The sequence below is a fragment of the Ovis canadensis genome, chromosome 3, assembly GCF_042477335.2.
Source record: "Ovis canadensis isolate MfBH-ARS-UI-01 breed Bighorn chromosome 3, ARS-UI_OviCan_v2, whole genome shotgun sequence".
In the NCBI taxonomy this organism is placed as follows: domain Eukaryota; kingdom Metazoa; phylum Chordata; class Mammalia; order Artiodactyla; family Bovidae; genus Ovis; species Ovis canadensis.
In genome coordinates this window covers 188322389-188348818 of record NC_091247.1, presented here as the reverse complement: position 1 = coordinate 188348818, position 26430 = coordinate 188322389, and the positions used below count along the sequence as shown (strand labels likewise).

Sequence of the window (26430 nt, the reverse complement as noted above, 5' to 3'; positions counted from 1 at the left end):
AAAGTTAGCTATTTTGTTGACATATTGCAAATTTTTACCTTGAGTTATGTGTGTAAGTCTACAATATATGCTTTTTTGCATTATTATTCAGTATGATTCATAAGTGTTCTTTTGGCCATTAGCTTGAGTATTTTCATCAGATAAAATTGCTTTTATATGTAAGATATTTAAAAATAAAGTATACAGTATATGTATGGCTGAGTCCCTTTTCTGTTCACCTGAAGACATCACAACATTGTTAATTGGCTGTACCCTAATACAAAATAAAAAGTTCAAAAAAGACAGGTCCCAGATTGGATGAAAATGAACAGTTAAATATAATCTAATACTTAATTGGCCATTGCTCTAAATTATACTAAATACAGAATGAGGGACTATTGAACTACGTATGGAGGATTCTTGGAAGAAACAATTTTAACTGAACACATAATGGATTAGAAGGAGTTATTCATTATATAGAATTGTAGTGAATCATTTAATATATGGGTTAAGGTCTTTTTAAAATAACTTTATATCTACTTGCGCAAATAAAAAGTTTTAGATACCAAAAAAAATAAAGTAAACATATTTTATTATAATATGAGGAGAGGTGAACAGTTTTATTAGTTAAAAACCAGATTTCAAATATGTTAGCTTATAGTTAGTGGCAAAGTAGGAACAAATAATATTGTACTGTCTTTTTGAATTCCTAACTAATTTCCATAGTTTTTAATAAGTGAAATTTCTCTTTTTCCAGGAGTTGAAGCAGAAGAATGGGGTAAATTTCTTCACACCAAAAATAAGGTAATCATACAAAAATATGTTGAAGAAATAACATGTTGAAAACATTTTTTTTTGGTACAGGTAACTGATAATTTAGTTTTCTTATGATTGGCAATGTAGCACTGTTATCTTGAAGCAGTTCCTGTAAAATTTATCTTAGTAACATTTCTAACCATAGTAGTTTATTTGGAAAACATTTTAAATTGAGCCTTATTCTGTCTAATTTGTAGACTCTTAACTGTTGTAGGCTCAAGGAGCTTTGAAAACTCATATAGACTCTGACTCTCTGGCTCAGAATGATGTTTGTGTATATTAGAATTTGTTTATTAATTCTCTGAAGCAGATCCATAGACATCCTTGAAATTTATCAAAGCCCTCTTAGGAATTTTTTATATCTTATTTTGAATACTTTTTTTGTTTCAATGATTTTTAGCTTTACACAGATTTTGATGAAATTCGACAAGAAATTGAAAATGAGACAGAAAGGATTTCAGGAAATAATAAGGTAGGCATCTTTATAGAGCTGGAAAGTATAACTGTCAGTAAATTTATCATTAAGAGTATTCTGGTCGTTTAAACTAATGGAGTATTTTCTCAAATATATAAAAACTTCATATAAAACCACTTTTGTTTCTTAGAGCTTTCATATATAAACAGGTATTTCATTTAGATGTTTATTCTTGATCTTGTATATATCACTTTATTATATAGCTTTTCTATTTAATACTTTCTGCAGTGTTATTTTTTTCTGCTGGATTGATTGTACTCTAACTCAAGAAGCAATATATAACTTACAAGATACATTTATTTTGAAGAGCTCTTTTTCTTACCTGAGTAAATCGAGATTTACTTATGAAAGCAAAGAGAGGCAAAGCAAGGTGTTTTTTTTTTCCCAGTGAAAATGAAAAGTAATGTTAACAACTGAATTGTTTTCTAAGATTCTGAGAATTTAAATTAGAGGTCTCAGATACCATTATATGGTAAATGAGGCACATTTAAAGGAGGTACTGTTACTGCCTTCTTTAAATGCTACTATTTTCTCTGTCTTCTTTCTTTATTCTTACTACCTTTCTGTTTCCTTCCCTTTGTGTTTTTACCTCCATTCTTGAATGGATACATTTAATTGCACAACCAGCCTGAGCTGAGTACTAATATTAAAAAAATATATTTATTGAGTCCTTTTAATCTCCTGGATACTGTGTTGGAAAGGTTTTCCTGACCCAAAAGCATTTTTGGAGCCATGTTAATTTCTTTATGCCTATTCAAAATATTTGTCTCTGTTAGAGTGATTGACAAGATTTATTATTGAACTCTGGGTAGGTTACCTTTTAGTTACTACTGCCCTATTTCCCTGATTTGGATTACTTGTTACTTATGTCTCATTCTGAATTCAAGAACCTCATAAATTTGGATACTGATACATTGTTCTTTTGTTCAGCACTGAGTCTATTAAACATATTTAAGAAATGTTATCTGCTGAGAATCAGGAGAAGAGAATGTGAAATAACAGGTAATAAATTGTGTATATTAATAGTATAAGGTTGGATAGGAGTATAACCTATGGCAGGCTGCCTTATTTTCTATATGTTTCATTAGGTTTTGATTATTGACATGTTTTAGAGATTATGGTTTAACATTTAAAAGCATCTAATATATAATACTTGAAATGAGGTTTTGCTTTAGCATTTTTATTTCATTGACATTTTAATGTGATTTTAATATAATACTATAAAATTTATTTTTAGGGAGTAAGCCCTGAACCAATTCATCTTAAGATTTTTTCACCCAATGTTGTCAATCTGACACTTGTGGACTTGCCAGGAATGACCAAGGTAAAACTAGTTGTTACTCATTGTGGATGTGGTCATGTTTGTTTTTACTTGAATGACATCGTTTTTCCTTAACCTCATATGGATTGATCAGCCTTTTTTTTTGCAATTATCTTGATCTTTCAGCAACATTTGACAGAGTAGAACCCCCCTTTCTCCTTGAAACACTTTTCTTTACTCAGCTTCCGGGACACCACACTCTAGAGGATTATTTCTGATCTTACCAACCACTCCTTCTCAGTCTCTCTTGTTGATTACTTATCTTCTCAATGTCTAAATGGTGAGTATCCCATAGCTCAATTTTTGGACCTATTGTCAAGGGGGTATACTTAACCTCTTGATGATTTCATCCAGTCTTATGACTTTAAATATGAGTATCTGTATGCTGACAACATTCAGATATTTCCAGACTTATATATTCATCTTGTATGTCTACTTGACATATACACGTCCAACCTTAAAACATGATGTGTCTAATACCAAATGCCTGATCTGTCCTACAACCTGACTTGGTCTTTCTGTAGTCTCCCCATCTCAATAAATGGCAACTCTGTTGTACCAGTTGCTTAGCCAAAAAGTTTGCAGTCATCTTTGACATTTCTTATCCTACACCCTACTTTCCGTTCAGGTCAATTCAGCCACTCAGTTGTGTCTGACTCTTTGAAACCCCATGAATTGAAGCACGCCAGGCCTCCCTTTCCATCACCAACTCCCAGAGTTCACTCAAACTCATGTCCATCGAGTCCGTGATGCCATCCAGCCATCTCATCCTCTCTCGTCTCCTTCTCCTCCTGCCCCCAATCCCTCCCAGCATCAAAGTCTTTTCCAATGAGTCAACTCTTTGCATGAGGTGGAGTTTCAGCTTTAGCATCATTCCTTCCAAAGAACACCCAGGACTGATCTCCTTTAGGATGGACTAGTTGGATCTCCTTGCAGTCCAAGGGACTCTTAAGAGTCTTCTCCAACATACATTTCAAAAGCATCAGTTCTTCAGCGCTCAGCTTTCTTCACAGTCCAACTCTCACATCCATACATGACTACTGGAAAAACCATAGCCTTGACAAATGGACCTTTGTTGGCAAAGTTATCTCTCTGCTTTTGAATATGCTATCTAGGTTGGTCATAAGTTTCCTTCCAAGGAGTAAGCGTCTTTTAATTTCATGGCTGCAGTCACCATCTGCAGTGATTTTGGAGCCCCCCAAAATAAAATCTGACACTATTTCCACTGTTTCCCCATCTATTTCCCATGAAGTGATGGGACCAGATGCCATGATCTTCGTTTTCTGAATGTTGAGCTTTAAGCCAACTTTTTCACTCTCCTCTTTCACTTTCATCAAGAGGCTTTTTAGTTCCTCTTCACTTTCCGCCATAAGGGTGGTGTCATCTGCATATCTGAGGTTATTGATATTTCTCCTGGCAATCTTGATTCCAGCTTGTGCTTCTTCCAGCCCAGCGTTTCTCATGATGTACTCAGCATATAAGTTAAATAAGCAGGGTGACAATATACATCCTTGACGTACTCCTTTTCCTATTTGAACCCCGTCTGTTGTTCCATGTCCAGTTCTAACTGTTGCCTCCTGACCTGTATATAGGTTTCTCAGTAGGCAGGTCAGGTGGTCTGGTATTCCCATCTCTTTCAGAATTTTCCACAGTTCATGGTGATTCACACAAAGGGTTTGACATACTCAATACGTGTTAGCAAATCCTGTTAGCTTTCCTTAACTTTAAATACGGGCATACGTTGTGAAATTTCAAATTTGGTTCCAGACCATCCCAGTAAGTGAATATTGCAGTGAAGTAAGTATCACAGTAAAACAAATATACAAATATTTTTGTTTATCCAGTGCATATAAAAGTTATGTTTATACTATACAATTGACCCTTGAACGAGGGTTTGAACTACATGGGTTTACTTAGATGTGATATGTGAATTTTTTTTAATAAATATATTGGAAAATTTTTTGAAGATTTGTAACAATTTTAAAAAACTTGCAGACAACTGCATAGCCTAGAACAACTGAAAAAGATTAATAAAAATTAATAAATCTAGTGTAAAAAGTTAAAATTTATCAAAACCTACACACACAGACATAGACTGTACGTGGTGCTTTAAGTAGAAAGGAATGTAAGTAAATGTGAAGATGCAGTATTTAATCATAACTGCATAAGATTGGCTGTAGTACATACTGGATTAGTGTAATAATTTCATAGCCACCTGCTATTCCTGCTGCACTGAGCTCAAGTGTTTTTGAGTATCCCAAAATGTTGTGTGACACAAATCATTTCTGAGTAGTTCATCACTCCAGTAACTTGCATATCACAGTAAAATGTGCTCTCTTGAGGTTCTTGCATTTTTTTCATCATGTTTAGTATAATACTGTAAAATGCTCACCTGGAGCCAGATATCCTGGAGTCTGAAGTCAAGTGGTCCTTAGGAAGAAGCATCACTAAGAACAAAGCTAGTGGAGGTGATGGAATTCCAGTTAAGCTATTACAAATTGTAAAAGATGATTCTGTGATGCTGTGATATTGTGCTACACTAAATATGCCAGCAAATTTGGAAAACTCAGCAGTGGCCACAGGACTGGAAAAAGTTAGTTTCCATTCCAATCCCAAAGAAAGGCAGTGTCAAAGAAAGCTCAAACTACCGCACAATTGCAGTCACCTCACTTGCTAGTAAAGTAATGCTCAAAATTCTCCAAGCCAGGCTTCAACCATATGTAAACAGTGAACTTCGAGATGATCAAGCTGTATTTAGAAAAGGCAGAGGAACCAGAGATCAAATTGCCAACATCCACCGGATAATAGAAAAAAGCAAGAGTTCCAAAAAAACATCTACCTCTGCTTTATTGACTATGCCAAAGCCTTTGACTATGTGGATCATGATAGACTGGAAAATTCTGAAAGAGATGGGAATACCAGACCACCTGAGATTTGTGTGTAGGTCAAGAAGCAGTTTGAACCAGACATGGAACAATGGACTGGTTCCAAATAGGAAAAGGAGTACATCAAGGCTGTATATTGTCACCCTGCTTATTTAACTTATATGCAGAGTATATCGTGCGAAACGCTGGGCTGGAGGAAGCACAAGCTGGAATCAAGATTGCCAGGAGAAATATCAATAACCTCAGATATGCAGATGACACCACCCTTATGGCAGAAAGCGAAGAGGAACTGAAGAGCCTCTTGATGAAAGTGAGAAGGGAGTGAAAACACTGGCTTAAAACTCAACATTAAAAAAACTAAGATCATGGCTTCCAGTCCCATCACTTCATTGCAGATAGATGAGGAAACAATAGAAACAGTGTCAGACTTTATTTTCTTGGTCTCCAAAATCACTGAAGATGGTGACTGCAGCTATGAAATTAAAAAATGCTTGTTCCTTGGAAGAAAAGCTATGACCAACCTAGACAGCATATAAAAAGCAGAGACATTACTATGCCGACAAAGCTTAGTCGAAGCTATGATTAGCTTCGTTTAGTCAAAGCTATGATTTTTCCAGTAGTCATGTATGGATGTGAGAGTTGGACTCTAAAGAAAGCTGAGCACTGAAGAGTTGATTCTTTTGAACTGTGGTGTTGTAGAGGACTCTTGAGAATCCTTTGGACTGCAGGGAGATCAAATCAGTCGATCCTAAAGGAAATCAGTCTTGAATATTCATTGGAAGTACTGATGCTGAAGCTGAAACTCCAATACATTGGCTACCTGATGCAAATAACTGATTCCTTGGAAAAGACCCTGATTCTGGGAACGATTGAAGGCTGGAGGAGAAGGGGACAACAGAGGGTACAACCATTGGATACTATCACTGACTCGAAGGACGTAAGTTTGAGCAAGGTCTGGGAGTTGGTGATGGACAGGGGAGCCTGGGGTGCTGCAGTCCGTGAGGTCGCAACAAGTTGGACATGACTGAGTGACTGAACTGAACTGAACTGAGGTTCTTGCATTTTTTCATCGTGTTTAGTGTAATACTGTAAACCCTGAATAACACCATGAGACCCATATAAAGTGCCACTAGTGATGTTGGAAGAGCTCCCAACAAGCAGGGAAAAGTCATGACATTACAAGAAGTTAAAATGCTTGATGTACTCTGTCTGTAGATTGAGGCCTGCAGCTTTGGTTGCCCACCATTTCAAGATGAATGAATCCAGCTTAAGAAGTATTGTAAAAAAGGAAATTCATGAAGGCAATGCTGCAGCTATGCCAGGAGGCATGAAAACCTTGCACTTTATGTTAAATGCCTTTTTATTGAAATTTGAGCTTTTATCTGGGTATAGGATTTCTAAAGGAAAGGCATATCTGTAGACTAACATGATTTGAGAAAAAAACATATTCAATATATGAAAACTTAAAGCAACAGGAAGATGAATGATCTAAAGCTGGATTATTATTTTTTATTATAATATAAATATAATAATATATTTTATTATTATATTGCCAGCAAAGGATAGTTTGATAATCTTAGAAAGTTTTGCTTAAAAAAAGTCAAGTTAATAGGAGGCAGCAGATGAGGTCTCAGTTGCCATTAAGAAAATCATTAAGGTGAAAGGTTATCTGCCTGAATAGGTTTTTAATGTTAGTGCAGATGAAAGTGCCCTATTCTTGAAAAAAAATGCCACAAAGGACATTTATTAGTAAGGAAGAGAAATAAACACCAGAATTCAAGGAAGGAAGGGATAGGCCAGCTCTACTATTCTGTGCAATGCAGGGGGTTTATGATTGGCACTGCCCTTATCTATAAAGCTGCTAACCCTTGATCCTTGAAGGCAAAAGATTAAACACAGCTGCCAGTCTTTTGGTTGCTCATCAAGAAGGCCTGGACACAGATAACCCTTTTTCTGGATTGGTTCCATCAGTGCTTTGTCCATGAAGTTAGGAAATACCTTTCTAGTAATGGACTGACTTAAAGTTCTTTCCGTATAGACACTGCTCCAGGGCACAGGTGTTGAAGTGGTCTACTTCCCCTTAACACAGTGTCCTTTATTCACCCTCTAAATCAGGGGGTCATATGGACCTTTAAGGCTCATTACATACGGAACTGTATGGAAAGGATTGTCATTCCTATGGAAGAGAACCCTGATAGAGAGAACATGAAAGTCTGGAAAGGATTACAGTATTGAAGATGTTATTGAAAAAGCCATGAAAGCCGTGAAGCCTGAAATAATAAATTCCCACTGGAGAAAACTCTGTCCAGATGCTATATATGACTTCAGCATTTACAACAGAGGCAATCAAGGAAATCATAAAAGCGATTGTGGACATGACCAAAAAGAAAAAGTGGGTTAGATCGGTGAAGGCTTTCAAGATATGGATCTCATAGAAATCCAAGAGCTAAAGTAGACACTACGTGAGAGGAATTAACAGAGGACAACTTGATGGAGATGAGTGCTTCTGAAACAGTGCCAGATGAGGGGTGTGCATGGCACTTCAGGTGTCCAACTCTTTTTGACTGTATAGACTGTAGCCTACCAGGCTCCTTTGTCCACCGGATACTTCAGGCAAGGATACTGGAGTGGGTTTCCATTCCCTCCTCCAGTGCATCTTCCTGACTGAGGGATCGAACCAGCGTCTCCAGCATTGCAAGGAGATTCTTTAATGTTGAGCCACCTGAGAAGCTCAGATGATGGGAAAGAAGATTTAAAAGAAACTGTACTGGAAAACATAACAACATTAGGCACTTTGTGAGAAAAGTTACAGTTATTCAAGACTACTTTTGATTTGGTTGAAGAAGGAATCGAACCATAGAGAAACATTTTTGGAGTGGAACAAAAAAAGTATCAAACAAATCATGATGTATTTCCATCAAGTTACACTGAGTGTGCCTACCTCTCCTGCCTCCCTTTCGGCCTCCTCCACTTCTGCCTCTGCTACTCCTGAGACAGCAAGACCAGCTCTTTCTCTTCTTCTTTTATTTACTTAATGTGAAGACGAGGGTGATCCACTTCCACTTAACAAGTAGCAAATAATCATGAGTTCTGTTTTATGTGTCTTCTTGTGAAATCTAGTAACTGTATGGGAAGAACTGTGTGTTTTTATGTCATCTGTGTCATCATTGCCTAAGTATTATTATGTAGAACATCATGTATAAGACTTGTATTGAAGTGAATAGCCTCTCCTTACATAGGCATGTGCTTAGTCGCTCAGTCGCATCTGACTCTTTGCAACCCCATGGACTGTAGCCTGCCAGGCTCCTCTGTCCATGGGGATTCTGCAGGCAAGAATGCTAGAGTGGGTTGCCATGCCCTTCTCCAGGGGATTGTCTGAACCCAGGGATCAAACCAGGTCTCCTGCATTGCAGGTGGATTCTTTATTGTCTGAACCACCAGGAAAGCCCTACATAAGCATAAAGGAGTGATATTTTAATATAAAATAATGTGTTAGTTTTTTACTGTTTTGTAACTTTGCTTTCAAAGAATTATATTACTGTACAGTATGCCTTCACTTATAATTGGAGAAACTACATATCAGCCTATCATCACAGGTAATTGGTTTCTCTGTGGTATTATGAATATGACTTCAACACTGGAATCTATAAACATTTTATAATGCTGCATATTCTAGGCTACTGTGAAGCAATCATTTCAATTATACTAGGCTATCATAAAACAGTCTTATTGCTACTTCATTATCAATGCATGAATTGTTATATCTTTAAATAAATGTCAATTTCTCTTTCACATTATCTTTTTATTTTTTTGTATTTAGTGTCAGTAATGTATAACAACTAACAGTGTTTTGTATCATAAGATAGTATTGATGTAGGTACTGATAGATGAGATGTCTTGTAAACAGATGACATAAACTTAAGCATTGACAGAATACAGTACTGTAAATGTATTTTCCTTACAATTTTCTTACCAATGTTTTCTTTATTGTAAGAATACAGTATATAATACATATAAAATATATGGTATTGCCTATTGTTGGTATAAGGCTTCTAGTCAACAGGAGGATATTTGTAGTTAAATTTTTGGGGAGTCAAAAGCAGATTTTCAAGTACGTGAAGGGGTCAGTGCTCCTTAACCCTGTGTTATTCAGGGATCAACTGTATTCTAGTCTGTTAGGTGTGTATAGCGTTATGTCTGATAAAGCAGTGTACATAGCTTAATTAAAAAATACTTCTAAAAAAATGCTAACCATCTGAACCTTCAGTGAGTTGGATGTCATCTTTCTGCTGGTGGAGGGTTTGAAATATTTCAAGAGCTACTAAAATGTGACACAGAGGCAGAGTGAGCAAATGCTATTGGAAAAATTGGCTCCAATAGACTTTCTTGTTGACACAAACCTTCAATATGTAAAAAATGCAAAATCTGAAAAATGCAATAAAACAAAGTGTGCCTGTATATCAGGAACTCTGTCACGTCTTACAAATCTATAGCTACCATCCTGAGCGAGCCACTGTCCTCTCAGCTGGATTACCACCATAGTCTCCTAAAACATCTTCCTCATAATTTATTAACTAAGCAGCCAGAGTGATACTGTTAAAGTGAAAATAAGATTCTGTCATTCTTTGGCTCAGACTCTTTCTAGAGGCTTCCCATTTCACTCAGGGTAAAAGCTTACGTTCTTAAAGAGATCTAAAGCATCTCCTTGATCTCTCGTATTGCTCTTCTAATTCCTTTTGCTCCAGTCTTCTGCCGTTGTGCTCAAATGTTCACCCCAGATGGCTGCCTGTGCCTCTCCCTTAGCTCTTCCAGTTTGCAGTCATTCTCTTAACTGTCATTGTCTGGGTGAGGTCTCCTGATTACTCAGCTTAAAAGCATAATCCAATTTAAAATAACAGCTTAAAGTATAAGCTTTAGCCTAAGTATTCCTTAGCCTCTTGTTCTTTATTTTTCCATAGTCTTACCATCACCTAGATACTATGTATATAAATGTTTATTACCTCCTTCTTATCAATAAAACTCAGTGAAGGCAGGAAATTTGGTCTTTGTCTTATTCACTGCTGTGATATAATCTGATATATGGAATAGTACCTGAAATATAGTAGGTTGTCAATAAATATTTGCTAATTGAGTGAATGAATGAATTTGTCACAGTTAACACTGACCAATCCTTAACATGGCAGATGTTTAATATTTGCAGGAGTTACATTTTGAGACATAACATATTACCAAATTCATATGTACACTGAAGTATATAAATTCATTTTAATTATCTGTAAATGGAGTAACACCTATATTCTGTGCATTAAATGAGGGGAAAAAAGCTGAGTTTATTTTTATTACCTGTTCCTTGATCATCTCTGTTTTGTTCAGGTGCCTGTAGGTGATCAACCTAAAGATATTGAGCTTCAAATCAGAGAGCTCATTCTTCGGTTCATCAGTAATCCAAATTCCATTATCCTCGCTGTCACTGCTGCTAATACAGATATGGCAACATCAGAGGCACTTAAAATTTCAAGAGAGGTAGATCCAGATGGTAAGGATAGATATTTATTTTTAATGAGATGCTTGGTTAACAGAGGTGAATCTGCCCTCAAGAGAGGCGTTTTTAATTTTTAAAAGGAGTATCTCTATCTACTAATGCTTTTCTATTTTACTTATAGTATCAAATAGAAATTTTGATGGAAATGGATAAATTGCTATACAGGTTAGGCAAAAATAGCTAATAAAAATTATATGTGAAAAAGTTTTAAAATTAAACATGATTAAAATTAGTTTAAAAAATTATTTGTAAGCAAAGGTTAGAGAAACATTACCAAAATGATGGCAGAGGTAATGTTAGGTGGGATTATAAATTAGGATTTTCCTTTATTAATACTTAAAAGCTTAATTTAATGGGTCATTTCTTTTCATTTTTGCATTTACCAGGTCGCAGAACCCTAGCTGTAATCACTAAACTTGATCTCATGGATGCAGGTACTGATGCCATGGATGTATTGATGGGAAGGGTTATACCGGTCAAACTGGGAATAATTGGAGTAGTTAACAGGTGAGCAATCAAGATTGCAGCATTCTTGTTTCAAAGCAAACGTAAATTTCTTGATTGAGTCTGAAATGTGATACTATCCCTATATTTTCCCCTTTTACTATAATCTTGGTATTGTTAAAGAATTCATTGCTCTAAAGGAAGAAAAGAGATTCACTAAAACCTCCTGTAGATACTTTTAAACAGAAAATGTTTTTGAAGTAAGCAGTGCCACAAAATGGAAAAAAGTAAATGGCTAGGCTTAAAAAAAAATCCCTGTCTGTTATGTTATGTATGATGAGGGCACTGTATTAGAAAAAAGTATTATTTAGTTTACATCCAGTCAAGAAAGAGTTTTTTAAGGTGGTAGTATTTTAATAGATCGATGGAACCCCTAGCATTAGTGATTCTATGCAATTGCTGGGATGTGACTTGGGAGACATTTTACTAAAGGTATCCTAATAATACCTAAAGGTAGCTGAAATTAAAAATTATGGACAGGAAACTAATTACTATTGAGTGTCTACTTATGTTTTGGACACTCTCCTGTGAGAAATTTGCAAATGGTATCTCTTTGAACCTTCCCAACATACCTGAGAGCTATTATATTAGTCTGTTTTACAATCAGGAAACTTACTAAGTGATACATTTACCAAAGTCACATGGCTGGTGAAAGCAGAGCCAGATTCAAATGAAGATCTTAGTCCAAAACCTTTATAAAATAGGAAGCACTGAAACTGCCATGAGGTCTGGGTTCTCTACTCCCAGTTCATCCACAAACTAGGTGTAATGTGGGTTTAAATGATTCCTAACATCTTTGGTCTCAAACCTTTTAAGATGAAAATGTTACTAATTGATGTCTTTATACTTGTCTGCTTCTAATCACACGTCTTTCTCCCTCACCCCTACTGGTTTTTTTTTTTAATTCCCATTATCTCTTTTCAAGGCAAGCAAGTGTTATAAAAGTGTTGTATTTGTAGATGGCTACTCTTCAACTTAGTTTCTTGTCTATGGATAAAATACACAGTTGATTAAGACATATGTATTTTGACCTGTTACTTAAGAGTACTGCTTTTGAGTGTGGTTAATGGTAATAATGTGGCCTACGTTATTCAAACATTGCTTACTTAAAAGTCACACAGTTTGAATCTTGGCTGAATTACTTAATATGTGACCTTGGGTAAATTAATCTCTCTGGGCCTTCCTTGCTGTGTTATAAAATGAGACAATACCTATTACATGGAATTGTTTTGAGAAATAAATAAAACAAATCACGTCAAGCATTACAGACAGTTCAGTTCCTGGTGCCATCATCATCAATTTTAGGCTATCATTGACATCCTCTTCGAACTACTTCAGTCCAGTTCAGTTGCTCAGTCGTTTCCAACTCTTTGCGACCCCACAGACCACAGCACACCAGGCCTTCCTGTCCATCACCAACTCCCAGAGTTTACCCAAACTCATGTCCATTGAATCAGTGATGCCATCCAACCATCTCATCTTCTGTCGTCCCCTTCTCCTCCTGCCTTCAATCTTTCCCAGCATCAGGGTCTTTGCAAATGAGTTAGCTCTTTGCATCAGGTGGCCAAAGTATTGAAGTTTCAGCTTCTGCATCAGTCCTTCCAATGAACACTCAGGACTGATCTCCTTTAGGATGGACAGGTTGGATCTCCTTGCAGTCCAAGGGACTCTCAAGAGTCTTCTCCAATATTACAGCTCAAAAGCATCAATTCTTCAGCGCTCAGCTTTCTTTATAGTCCAACTCTCATATCCATACATGACTACTGGAAAAACCATAGCCTTGACTAGATGGACCTTTGTTGGCAAAGTAATGTCTTTGCTTTTTAATATGCTATCCAGGCTGGTCATAACTTTACTTCCAAGGAGTAAGCGTGTTTTAATTTCATGGCTACAGTCACCATCTGCAGTGATTTCAGAGTTCAGAAAAACAAAGTCAGCCATTGTTTCCACTGTTTCCCCATCTATTTCCCATGAAGTGATGGGACTGGATGCCATGATATTAGTTTTCTGAATGTTGAGTTTTAAGCCAACTTTTTTACTCTCTTCTTTCACATTCATTAAGAGGCTCTTTAATTCTTCACTTTCTGCCATAGGGGTGGTGTCATCTGCATATCTGAGGTTATTGATATTTTTCCCGGCAAGGTTGATTCCAGTTTGTGCTTCATCTAGCCCATTTCTCATGATGCACTCTGCATATAAGTTAAATAAGCAGGGTGACAAGATACAGCCTTGACATACTCCTTTCCCTATTTGGAACCAGTTTGTTGTTCCACGTCCAGTTCTGATGGTTGCTTCCTGACCTGCATATAGATTTCTCAAGAGGCAGGTCAGGTGGTCTGGTATTCCCATCTCTTGAAGAATTTTCCACAGTTTGTGGTGATCCACACAGTCAAAGGCTTTGGCATAGTCAATAAAGCAGATGTTTTTCTGGAACTCTTTTGCTTTTTGCATAATCCAGTGGGTGCTGCCAAAGTATTTAGTACCACAGTTTACTTTAGTTGAAACAGTTTTGTTATTTTTTCAACCTTAGGAGTCAGCTAGATATTAACAATAAGAAGAGTGTAACTGATTCAATCCGTGATGAATATGCTTTCCTTCAAAAGAAATACCCATCTCTGGCTAATAGAAATGGAACAAAATATCTTGCCCGGACTTTAAACAGGTAACATTTTTTTACCTTTTGGAAAATGAGATGTTTTTGGTTTGCCAATATTATCTGAGACCTTTGATTATCAATTCCTTACATTTTTATAATGTGCTTGTCTATAAAATTTCAATTTTGTTTCCTGTATAGTAGGTTCTTATAATGTATTTATTTTTATTGGGGTGTGCTCAGGTATGTCTGACTCATTGCAGCCCCATAGACTGTAGGCCGTCGGGCTCCTCTGTCCTGGAATTATCCAGGCAGGAATATTGGAGTGGGTTGCCATTCCTTATTCCAGGTGATCTTCCCAACCCAGGGATCAAACTTGTCTCTTCCATCTCCTGCATTGGCAGGTGGTTTCTTTACCACTAGCGTGCCACCTGGGAAACCCTTTTATTGAGGTAGTTGGCATTAAATCATCATGTAATCTAGGAAAGTGCAAATGAATTTTAAAATACATTAATCATGAATGTATTTACAGGCATTGTACTTTGATGATAGAAATAGAAGGCAGTTGACTTCACTTCCATTTTGTATTTCAGGAACTGAATTAAACTTTATAATTTTCACATAATCTTGTCCTAATTAGGATGTTTTCTAGTCCTGTTCATAAAAAGGATGTAAGCTATATACCTTGAATTCTTAATACCCACTAATGGTATTAGATCATTCAGGGGATTAGAAGAGCTTTCTAGATGATTTATAAACAACTTAAGTGAAAGCTATTTCCTTCTATTGTTGTCATTCAGTTGCTAAATCGTGTGTGTGTCTTTGCTTATTCCCTAAATAAATTAAAGGTGGATGGACATGGATCTTAACAAGATTGATTTTCACTGTGTTAAGTACCAATTGTAAAAGATAAGTCAGAAATCAAAATTATGTAGATATAATTAGATTGTGTAGCTTACTTTCTTTAAGGTAATTGTAGTAATAGAGAAATAAATTTTTTAATTTATATTTAATCCTCTATCAGTTGTTACCATTTATTGGATTGAAGGCAAATTTTATTTTTATTTTTATTTTTTTATGTGTAATAAAGTTTTACTAAAGTATAAAGGAGATAGAGAAAGCTTCTGACATAGACATCAGAAGTGGGCAGAAAGAATACCTGCCTGCTAGTCTTTAGCTGGATGTTATATAGTTATTAAGTAAAAAGTAAAAGTAAAAAGTCGCTCAGTCATGTCCGACTCTTTGCGACCCCATGGACTGTAGCCTACCAGGCTCCTCCACCCATGGGATTCTCCAGGCAAGGATACTGGAGTGGGTTGCCATTTCCTTCTCCAGGGTGAAGGCAAATTTTAAAGGTATTTTAACAAGACAGTTTCCTTCATGTCATTTTTTTTTCAGACTAAATATTTACGTCTAGTCTAAAATTGCATTATTTCCTGCCAAGACAAGGTGTTTGACAGGTTTCCCCATTATTTGCATTTTAAAAATTTGAGCTGCTTGGATCTTCAAAATACACAATTTTACTTTAAAATTCTTCCTTTCTAACCTTTGTTAGGTTACTGATGCATCACATCAGAGATTGCTTACCAGAGTTGAAAACGAGAATAAATGTTCTAGCTGCTCAATATCAGTCTCTTCTAAATAGCTATGGTGAACCTGTGGATGATAAAAGTGCTACTTTACTCCAGCTTATTACCAAATTTGCCACAGAATATTGTAATACTATTGAAGGAACTGCAAAATATATTGAAACTTCAGAGCTGTAAGTAAGAAATTTCTCTGTGGATTTGGCTACCTGGATTGCTAGGTTAGATAAAGAAGAAAGATAAAGATCTTTTGTTACAGTGACTTTGAGATTATCTGATTATGATTCTATCTGTAAAACAGGAATATCATTTTGTAGAAATTATGAATGATATCTGATAGGTATGTAAAATGCTTTATAAAATATGGAAAAATATGTAAAACATGGTAAAATTTCTTTTTTTTTAAAAAAAGAAGACTAATTGCTAAGTATAACATTTTCTAATTTAAAAAAGTTTGTTTCTTTAATATGGACAACAACATTGTTCATGAAAAAATAAAAAAGTACAGATAAGTAAAAAGAGTAAAGTATAAGGATAAAATTCCTTTTATTTCCATCATCCAGAAATAATCCCTATTATTTGGCATTAATCTAGACATTTTTCTATGTATTTATAAAACATAAAAAATGCCTATAATACACATCTTTAAAAATCAGATGCTACAGAATCATTTCTTTAAATCAACTTGTCACAAACAACTAGTACAAATTGCATATCTGTATTTTCAGCCTTAAGATTTACATAGTATTTTACTTTTAGATTTGTTCAGTGAGTCCCCTACTCTTGATAGTTTGCTTTCAGTTATACACAAATATATACAGTGTTGTGATGGACTATCTTTGGAGCATGTATCCAAGTAAATACTTAGGGTAAATTTCTAGAAGTAGAATTACTAGATCAAAAGGTATATTATATTCTCAACATCTTTTATCATTGCTATATTAGTAGTGAGTGCTAAGTTGCTTCAGTCGTGTCTTGCTTTTGCAAATCTATGGACTGTAGTCCTCCAGGCTCCTCTGTCCAGGGGATTCTCCAGGCGACGATGCTGGAGTGGGTTGCCATGCCTACCTCTAGGAGATCGTCCTGACCAAGGGATCAAACCTAGATCTCTTAACGTCTTCCAACATGTTCGGAGGTCTCTAACATCCTCCTGCATTGGCAGGCAGGTTCTTGACCACTAGTGCCACCTGGGATATTAGTAGTAAATTGTATTGTTTTACTAGTAGCAATATATAAGAATATATTTCTCTGAACTCTCACCTTTAAAAAGCCTTTTAATTTTGAAAAATAATTATAGATTTCTAGCAAGTTGCAGATAAATGTACAGAGAGGTCCATTCACCCTTCACCTCCCAGCACTGACATCCTGCATATCTGTAGTACAATAACAAAGCAAGAAAATGGACACTGGTACAATCCACAAAGTTTATTCAGATTTCACCAGTTACACTTCATGTGTGTGTGTGGGTGTACAGTTCTGTGTACTTTCATGTGACCCTGGTAGCCTTCTGTGTGAGTTAACTCCATAGAATATTTATATCTTTGTAATTATCTAATCAAGCCTCATTAGAACATTGAAGAGAGACCATTTATATCTCTTTCAAGGATTGGGAGAGCTCCAGATTGGGAGAGCTCCATAGTTAGGAATGCATTTGGGTTGGGCTGTGAATAGAATATGGCGAAGGCCGTAAGCAGTAAGTAGAAGGGTATTTTAGGCTTTGGAATAGCAAAGAATAGTTCAGGGTGAATTTGGAGAATGGCAGGTACAGTGATGGGTTGTAACAGGAAGTAAGGTGGGAAAGGTGTCTAATAAGAACAAGACTGTGGAAAGTGTAATATGTCAGAGTTTGAAGAGCTTCCTACTATAAAAAAATGATAACATTTTTGGTCACAGGAGTTCCCCACTTTAGAAGCGTAATTCTGGTCATTATGGAAACTATTTGGAGAAGGTAAAGGTTGGAGGCAGAGAGACTAGTTACTGGTAATTTTAACTATTTTAAAGTATAATACATACTACTAGGTATATTCACAATATTGTACAGCCATCAAATAGTATCTATTTCCAAGATTTTTCATCATCCCAACAGAAACTCTGTATCATATAAACAGTGATACCTGTCTTCCTCTCTTCTCCTAGCCCATGGTAACCTCTGACTTAGTTTCTGTTGATGTGAATTTCCCTATTCTAGATATTTCATATAAGGAGAATCATACAATATTTGTCCTTTTCTGTCTGGGTTATTTCACTTAGTATAATGTTAGGCTGGTACCTTCTGCCTAGACTACTGTAAGAAAGAAGTGAAAAGTGATGGTAAAAATAGAGAAGAATGAATGATTTGGGGGGATATACCATATCTGTAAAGTTTCAACTGGACTTGAATGAAAAAAATAAAAGATAATACCAGGATTTCTAATCATTAAGACAGGAAATGCAAGGTATCCAGTATGTAGGCCTAGAGATTTAATTTGTTTAAAGCAAGGATAAGCCCATTGACTAAGAATCATTTTTACATTTTTTAAATGGTTGAAAAAAAATTCAAAGAATTTTTTATGTAGTGTATATGTAAAATTCAAATTTTAGTGTGTGTAAGTTTACAGGAACATAGCTATGCTTATTTGTTTACATAGTCTGTGGTTGCTTTTGTGCTCAATGGCAGAATTGGCGAGTTGTGACAAAGGCCTGAAAAGTCTAAAAGTATTTAACTGGCCTTTGATAGAAAAAGATCGCTGATCTCTACTCTAGATTGTGAATAAATAGAAATTAGTTAGTTAGTTCAGTTGCTCAGTCATGTCCAACTCTTTTCGACCCCATGAACCGCAGCATGCCAGGCATCCCTGTCCATCACCAGTTCCCAAAGTTCACCCAAGCCCATGTCCATTGTGTTGGTGATGCCATCCAACCATCTCATCCTCTGTTGTCCCCTTCTCCTCCTGCCCTCAATCTTTTTCAGCATCAGGGTCTTTTCAAATGAGTCAGCTCTTCACATGAGGTGGCCAAAGTATTGGAGTTTCAGCTTCAGCATCAGTCCTTCCAATGAACACCCAGGACTGATCTCCTTTAGGATGGAGTGGTTGGATCTCCTTGCAGTCCAAGGGACTCTCAAGAGTCTTCTGCAGCACCACAGTTCAAAAGCATCAATTCTTCTGTGCTCAGCTTTCCTTATAGTCCAACTCTCACATCCATACATGACCACTGGAAAATATCCTTAAGGAGTGTGTGGTTTAGTTGAGAACTAGAGCAGAGAAAAACGTTTAGTCGTTCTTAGTTAACTGATGTTTTCTGACAGTACAGTTTACTCTGTGTGTGCACGTGCACATGCATATATGAATGCCGTTTGTGAAATGACTCCTTTCCCCATTAAAAAGATTAGAATAATTGGTTCATAATACAGTTGAGAATACATGGAAATGGTCTAAATGTAATTTTCCATAATCTTAGTGCTTACAGAAAGACTTCTAGTTTGTAGTGTCTTTCCCTTTTAGTAATACTAGAAATCATATATTTCATTGCCTTTCAGATGTGGTGGTGCTCGAATATGTTATATTTTCCATGAGACTTTTGGGCGAACCTTAGAATCTGTTGACCCTCTCGGTGGCCTTAACACTATTGACATTTTGACTGCCATTAGAAATGCAACTGTGAGTATGCTTAACTTTTAGAATTTTTTGAAATGAGGTTAAAGATTATTTTTTAATCCATATATATTTTTAACGAATGGTACAGTTTGTTATTTTGCTCTTATTCTTGAAATTAGGAAGTACTTTTCATGAAAAAATACCCAAAAATGTGATTTATTTTAACCTTAGGAAAGAACCAAAATTACATGTAGCTATAAGAGCTCATAATTTTCTCTTTTTAGGGTCCTCGTCCTGCTTTATTTGTGCCTGAAGTTTCATTTGAGTTACTGGTCAAAAGGCAAATCAAACGTCTGGAAGAGCCCAGCCTCCGTTGTGTGGAACTGGTTCATGAAGAAATGCAAAGGATCATTCAGCACTGTAGCAATTACAGTACACAGGTATTGAGAAATGTAACAGGTTTCTGATTAGGTAGTAAAAGACATGAGGTGATGGTTTCAAGGGGTAGGAGGAAATATAGAAGATGGGCTAAAAGTTAAAATTTTAGTTCCTTATCTAAAAGTGATATTTGACATAGTATAGTTAAATATAGCTTCCAAATCTGGTTTAGTATTTCAGTGATTAATTTTCCTTCAAACCAAATACTGTTTCTTACTTCCATCATATATAGGAGTTGTTGCGGTTCCCTAAACTTCATGATGCCATAGTTGAAGTAGTGACTTGTCTTCTTCGTAAACGGTTGCCTGTTACAAATGAAATGGTGAGCTATTATTTCATAAATCATTGTAGTCACTGTTAATAAATCATTTTGTATACTTCATGAATTTAGGCATAATGTTTCCCAGTGTATTTAAAAGAAAAAGGTGAATTTCAGTTTTATAAGGATACTTCAGTAGTTCTGGTATAAAAAGCATTTTTCCTCATATTTTAGTTATTGTTAGCCTGCAGCCACATTTTCCTAAAAACAGCCAGCAGAAGTTTATTGTTGAGGATTGTATTCAGGTTTGCTTTATTATATATATGGACTTCCCAGGTAGTGCAATGGTAAAAAATATGCCTGCCAATGTAGGTAGACCCAAGAGACACAGGTTTGATCCCTGGGTTGGGAAGATCCCCTGGAGTAGGAATAGCAACCCACTGCAATATTGTTGCCTGGAAATCCTATGGACAGAGAAGCCTGGCAGGCTACAGTCCATGGGGCTGCCATGAGTCAGACATGACTGGGCACAACTCGATAAAAATAAATATATTATAAGAACCTACTGTACAAGAAACAAAAAGTGAAATTTTATAGACAAGCACATTATAAAAATGTAAGCATTAAAAATGTAATCAAAGGTCTCAGATAGCTATTGGCAAACCAAAAACATCTCATTTTCCAAAAGGTAAAAAATGTTACCTGTTTAAAGTCTGGACAAGATATTTTGTTCCATTTCTATTAGCCAGAGAGGGGTGTTTCTTTTGAAGGAAAGCATATTCATCACTGAATGAATCAGATACATTCTTCTTCTTGTTAATATCTAGCTGGCTCCTAAGGTTGAAAAAATTAACAAAACTGTTTCAACTAAAGTAATCTGTGGTACTAAGTACTTTGGATGGTGAGGAGCATGACAATGATAGCCTAAAATTGATGATGGTGGCACCAGGAACTGTCTGTAATGCTTGACGTGATTTGTTTTATTTAATTCTCAAAACAATTCCATGTAATAGGTATTGTCTCATTTTATAACACAGCAAGGAAGGCCCAGAGAGATTAATTTACCCAAGGTCACATATTAAGTAATTCAGCCAAGATTCAAACTGTGTGACTTTTAAGTAAGCAATGTTTGAATAACGTAGGCCACATTATTACCATTAACCACACTCAAAAGCAGTACTCTTAAGTAACAGGTCAAAATACATATGTCTTAATCAACTGTGTATTTTATCCATGGACAAGAAACTAAATTGGAGAGTAGCCATCTACAAATACAACACTTAACACTTGCTTGCCTTGAAAAGAGATAATGGGAATTAAAAAAAAAAAACACAACAGTAGGGGTAAGGGAGAAAGACGTGTGATTAGAAGCAGACAAGTATAAAGACATCAATTAGTAACATTTTCATCTTAAAAGGTTTGAGACCAAAGATGTTAGGAATCATTTAAACCCACATTACACCTAGTTTGTGGATGAACTGGGAGTAGAGAACCCAGACCTCATGGCAGTTTCAGTGCTTCCTATTTTATAAAGGTTTTGGACTAAGATCTTCATTTGAATCTGGCTCTGCTTTCACCAGCCATGTGACTTTGGTAAATGTATCACTTAGTAAGTTTCCTGATTGTAAAACAGACTAATATAATAGCTCTCAGGTATGTTGGGAAGGTTCAAAGAGATACCATTTGCAAATTTCTCACAGGAGAGTGTCCAAAACATAAGTAGACACTCAATAGTAATTAGTTTCCTGTCCATAATTTTTAATTTCAGCTACCTTTAGGTATTATTAGGATACCTTTAGTAAAATGTCTCCCAAGTCACATCCCAGCAATTGCATAGAATCACTAATGCTAGGGGTTCCATCGATCTATTAAAATACTACCACCTTAAAAAACTCTTTCTTGACTGGATGTAAACTAAATAATACTTTTTTTCTAATACAGTGCGCTCATCATGCGTAACATAATAGACAAGGATTTTTTTTAAGCCTAGCCATTTAATTTTTTCCATTTTGTAGCTCGACTTACTTCACATTCGCAGAGTCAGACACGACTGAGCACAGATACATATAGCAGCACTGGTCTAATGGAAAGTTGGTTTTATCTTCAGCCCTGGTAAACTGAGCCTTGTTATAGCAAGTTATTTTTTAACTTTGATATATGTCAGGATAATGTGGCTGTTTGTACAGCTTGCTTGTTTGATGACCTAATGTCATAATATCATGGCTGCTATCCTTAAAATTAAAATCCTGAAATTGGCATAAATATGAGATAAGCATTTGAAATTGTCCATATTGCCTCTAATTGTTGACTGTTCCTTTTTTTTCTTTCTGGTCTCTAAAAGTGCATTTGGGTCCTTGGCTCAGGGTGGTGAGCCCCAATGGATATTTATTTACATTTACGTTACAAGTACAAAACCGCCCTTGGAGTATAGGATGTAAGTGCTGCTGCTTAGTTGTTTCCCTGGCAAGCATAAGCACGAATTGAGATGAGTGAGAACATGATTAGCCTGATCTTGGACTCTACCCACTGACACCAGAGTCATCAGAATTTCAGTGAAATAAATCATTTTCACTGGTTTTGATCTTTTAGTGCTGTTCTGATACCTGAGATTTGTCAGGACAGTGAAATGAAGGACTTAGTTTAATCTCGCTATAATGCTAGAGTAATTAATTTCAACTTTCCTTTTTGATTATTGTCCCAATTAGGATTTTGAACTACATATATTTAAACTAGGTGCTTCATAATTAGGGCTAATCAATTAGGTTAGCTCAGGCCTTTAAATGTATCCTTTACCCAAGTAAAGTTAACATCTTTACCTTATATCTGATTCTGTAATGTTTTATTATTGAACCTGAACTTTTGACATGGAATAGTGGATGTCTAAGGTTTTTATATAGGAAAGTTGCTTGGAAGTTACACATGCATCAAGTAGATAACTTTTTTCCCTCTAACAGTATAATTCCATCTACTTCAGTGTCAGAAATGCAGTCTTAGATGCTGAAATATAAATAATTTAAAAGAGAGCAAATTATTATTTGGTGTAAGATTTATCAGTTGGAGTATAATTATCAAATATTTATTTAGGCATGTTTCCTGTACGGTCTTTCAGAATTTATCTGTTAAATAAGTTTATATGCTTCCTAAATTAAAATTAGGTTGGCATAATATTGTATATAACCTAATTTTATTTTTTTCTAGGTCCATAACTTAGTGGCAATTGAATTGGCTTATATCAACACAAAACATCCAGACTTTGCTGATGCTTGTGGGTTAATGAACAACAATATAGAGGTAAATACAATTTCAATTTGTTTTTTGAGAGAGAAAACCTGTTTTAGATCAATTATATCAAATTTACTGAGCAAGGAATAACTATAAGACATTTATGTAATTTATTATTGTCACATTCCAAGAATTATGCTGAGGGCATTACATTGTTTTCTTAAATTTAATCCTCAAAACCACCTGGAGGCATCGTTCTTATTTTCTGCCTATGAAACTAACTCAGAGAGGATCTGGGGCTCATTGATCTGGTATTTGTATTTGAAGGACTGCCTGGTTCCATTTCAGTTAACTGTTGTTGCAGTTTATGAGACTGAAGTATGTAAACAGTGGATGTTTAAACTTGTTTTTACTTGATTCTGAAAGCTTTGAAGGAAACAATCCAAGAATTACCTAAATTATAGTGTATTTGGAAAAACAGTACTGTTTCACCACTACTGTGGTTGCTGCGTTTCATGGATCCTTTCTTTTTTCCGTTTGAGGTTAATGTTGTAGGTTGCATAAGAACTCAGAAGGAGCCAAGGCTGATGGATAGATGATTTATCTGGATGCATTTTTTTCTCTGCCATTTTTATACAAAACAGTAAAATTTTCTGTTGTTTCGTAGTCCAGGAAGACCTGTCTCTCTTCTGTATCAAATTTTCTCTTATGCACATGGGTGGAGAGAAAATCGTAAACATGGAATTTGGGAACTGCAAGGGATCTTTTAGTTAAAAAGATGAAGAACCCAAGACCCACAGCTGATAACAGCTATTACTTTACTGCTTATTTTGCTGGACACTGTTAGAGGGGAAAAGCACCTTCTCTTTAACAGGTACAGGGAACTGTTTTTTAGCTGCATAGTTGAGGTTAACTTCTATTGTCAGAAAAAATTCCAGAGAATTGCTGTAGCCCAGCTTCAATCTCTGATTGTAGAACTAAGGTCTTGCAAGCTGGGTAGCATGGCCAGAAAAAATTCCAAAACATATATAAGTAAGGCACTTTAAAACACTTAAGTCGATTATATAACAGTTATCATGTTAAAAACTGGCATGTAGACACTCTCTTTAAGATAGGAGTTAAGATAGTTAAGTTCTTGTAACATGGAAACCTTCAAGGAAAATTTGTGTCTGAAACAGTTTTTCTAATACTGACAAGGTCATTTATGATATGATTTCATATCAGTATTTTTCTTACAAGTGAATGTCTCTGATTTTAATGACTGTGTCAGAACGAACACATAGATACTCTCATTTAATCTTTAGAGCAACCTTATAAAGGTAATGTTAATAGACTAGGAAACCGGGGCTGAGGGGCCCGCTAAGGTCATAAATGGTTGGTAATGGTTGGTAATAGACTAGCATGAAAATTTCTGGTCTCTTGATTCCTCTGCCTTTTGCTTTGTGTCCTTCTTCAAAATGTACATTTAAAGCTAACTTGTAATTCTGAAAATTGCTAAAAATCCATGTATTTTTATCGTTTGCTGTGTTTTTTATAGTGAACAGTTAGTATAATTTGTTACAAAATTTTCTTACCCAAAACATCATTGTGAAACTTTGTTAACTTACACCTTTTTTGCAAGTCTGAGTGTTCACAAAATGCTTTCTACTCAGGAGCGTTTTGACCGCATTTAACTTAAATGTTTTTCTGCTGTATTTGATGCTGCTTGTGAGCCAGTATTAACACCTTCGTCCTTCTATATTTTCATAGTCTTGCACCTATTATGGTGCTTAACATACAGTAGGTACTATTGGTTTGAATTTACAGTTTCTTTAGTTTGGTACCAGAATTACATTGATGATGTCAACAAATTAGAAGAGTGGCAGGTGATCAGTCTGTTTAATTACCCAGGTTGTAGAATAGACTGTCAGTTTCTAACACTACACTAAGAAAGCAGAACATTCTTATAGATATTTCTTATTGTTTTGTGAGAATTGTGTGAAAGTAACAGAAATGTCAGCAGGTTAGAGAGATTTTTAAAGGCTTTGCTTAAGTTTTCTGTGATCTGTGTACTTCAGATTCTATATGGTATGTTGAAGGCTTATGTACACTTTTATGTGGGAATAGTTTAAATCAGTGATTCTTAACTTGGTGGGAAAGGCAGAGATGATGCTGGTCCAGCTGCCCCTCCCTTGAGAATTCTTGGTACAGAAAGCCACTATTACTGATGTTGTATTTATCCTTCAGGTATGTTGGGGCAGAAAAAAAATTGAGAAGCATTGGGTTAAATGATTTCTTGTTTGTTTTAAAATATAATTATGGCATGAGTCTCAACAGTGGGAGGATATACTGTTAGTTATTCTATACTTTTCAACTAAGCTGAACATTTTTTTTAAGTAGCTTACATCTCTTATGTTCTGATAATCATGAATCTTATGCTTGCTTGTGTTTCATAGGAACAAAGGAGAAACAGGCTAGCAAGAGAATTGCCTTCAGCTGTATCACGAGACAAGGTAAAAAACGTTTTTAAAGCATATTCCCAACCAATATGCAGAGATGGACTGGTGAGCCTCAGTTCTAGGAGTAATTTTTTCTTCTCACTTTAATATTCCATTGGCATTTTTGAGTAAAGGTATGCAAGTTTCAGAACAGGCTTTGAGTAATTTAAAGATAAAATATTTTTAATACATTGGAATAAATGCTTAAAGGTGGATTTTAAGTATCAAGACTTTTTGAAGAATTCAGTGACTGTCAACTTTGTAAAATTAGTTGAAGTGACTAATGACTTTATTATAACAAAGAGGTTTTTTTGGAGAGGGAAGATGACAATATGTGCATACCAGGTTTTAGCTGCCTGTAATAGTTGCATATATTACAGTTTTTGTGTAAAAATCTGTTACCTTGAATTCTTTACCAGAAAGGATCTTATCAGCTTGTAAAAATCAAAATGAAGCTTTTGGATTTGAACTTTTCTTAGGAATTCATCTGAAGAAAGCCTTAAACAAAGGTGACAACAGTGACAATAGTACAGGAGAGAAGGCAAAATAAACAATATGTCCCATTTTTGTTTTTCATGGGGAAAATTCGTATTTATAGAATGTTTCTAAATGCATTTTTGGCATCCTTGATTTTTTTTTTTCCCTGAATTTTTTGCCTTTAGTCTTCTAAAGTTCCAAGTGCTTTGGCACCTGCCTCCCAGGAGCCCTCCCCTGCTGCTTCTGCTGAGGCTGATAGCAAGGTCTGTTCTGATTCTTAA

General features: G+C 35.7%; 1 protein-coding gene across 6 annotated transcripts in view; it reads left to right on the top strand.

Moving 5' to 3' along the window:
• DNM1L (dynamin 1 like) overlaps positions 1-26430 on the top strand; it is a 64080-nt gene that overhangs the window by 32536 nt on the left and 5114 nt on the right. For 4 of the 6 annotated variants that reach the window (XM_069585380.1, XM_069585379.1, XM_069585383.1 and 1 more), the window contains 13 exons: positions 737-783; positions 1196-1267; positions 2508-2594; positions 10850-11012; positions 11405-11525; positions 14053-14184; positions 15671-15877; positions 19219-19339; positions 19561-19716; positions 19947-20036; positions 23172-23264; positions 25631-25687; positions 26335-26412. In XM_069585380.1, coding sequence (XP_069441481.1) covers positions 737-783; positions 1196-1267; positions 2508-2594; positions 10850-11012; positions 11405-11525; positions 14053-14184; positions 15671-15877; positions 19219-19339; positions 19561-19716; positions 19947-20036; positions 23172-23264; positions 25631-25687; positions 26335-26412 — 1424 coding nt within the window. The remainder of the gene's footprint in view (positions 1-736; positions 784-1195; positions 1268-2507; positions 2595-10849; positions 11013-11404; positions 11526-14052; positions 14185-15670; positions 15878-19218; positions 19340-19560; positions 19717-19946; positions 20037-23171; positions 23265-25630; positions 25688-26334; positions 26413-26430) is intronic. The other 2 variants (XM_069585382.1, XM_069585381.1) reach the window with 1 other exon arrangement.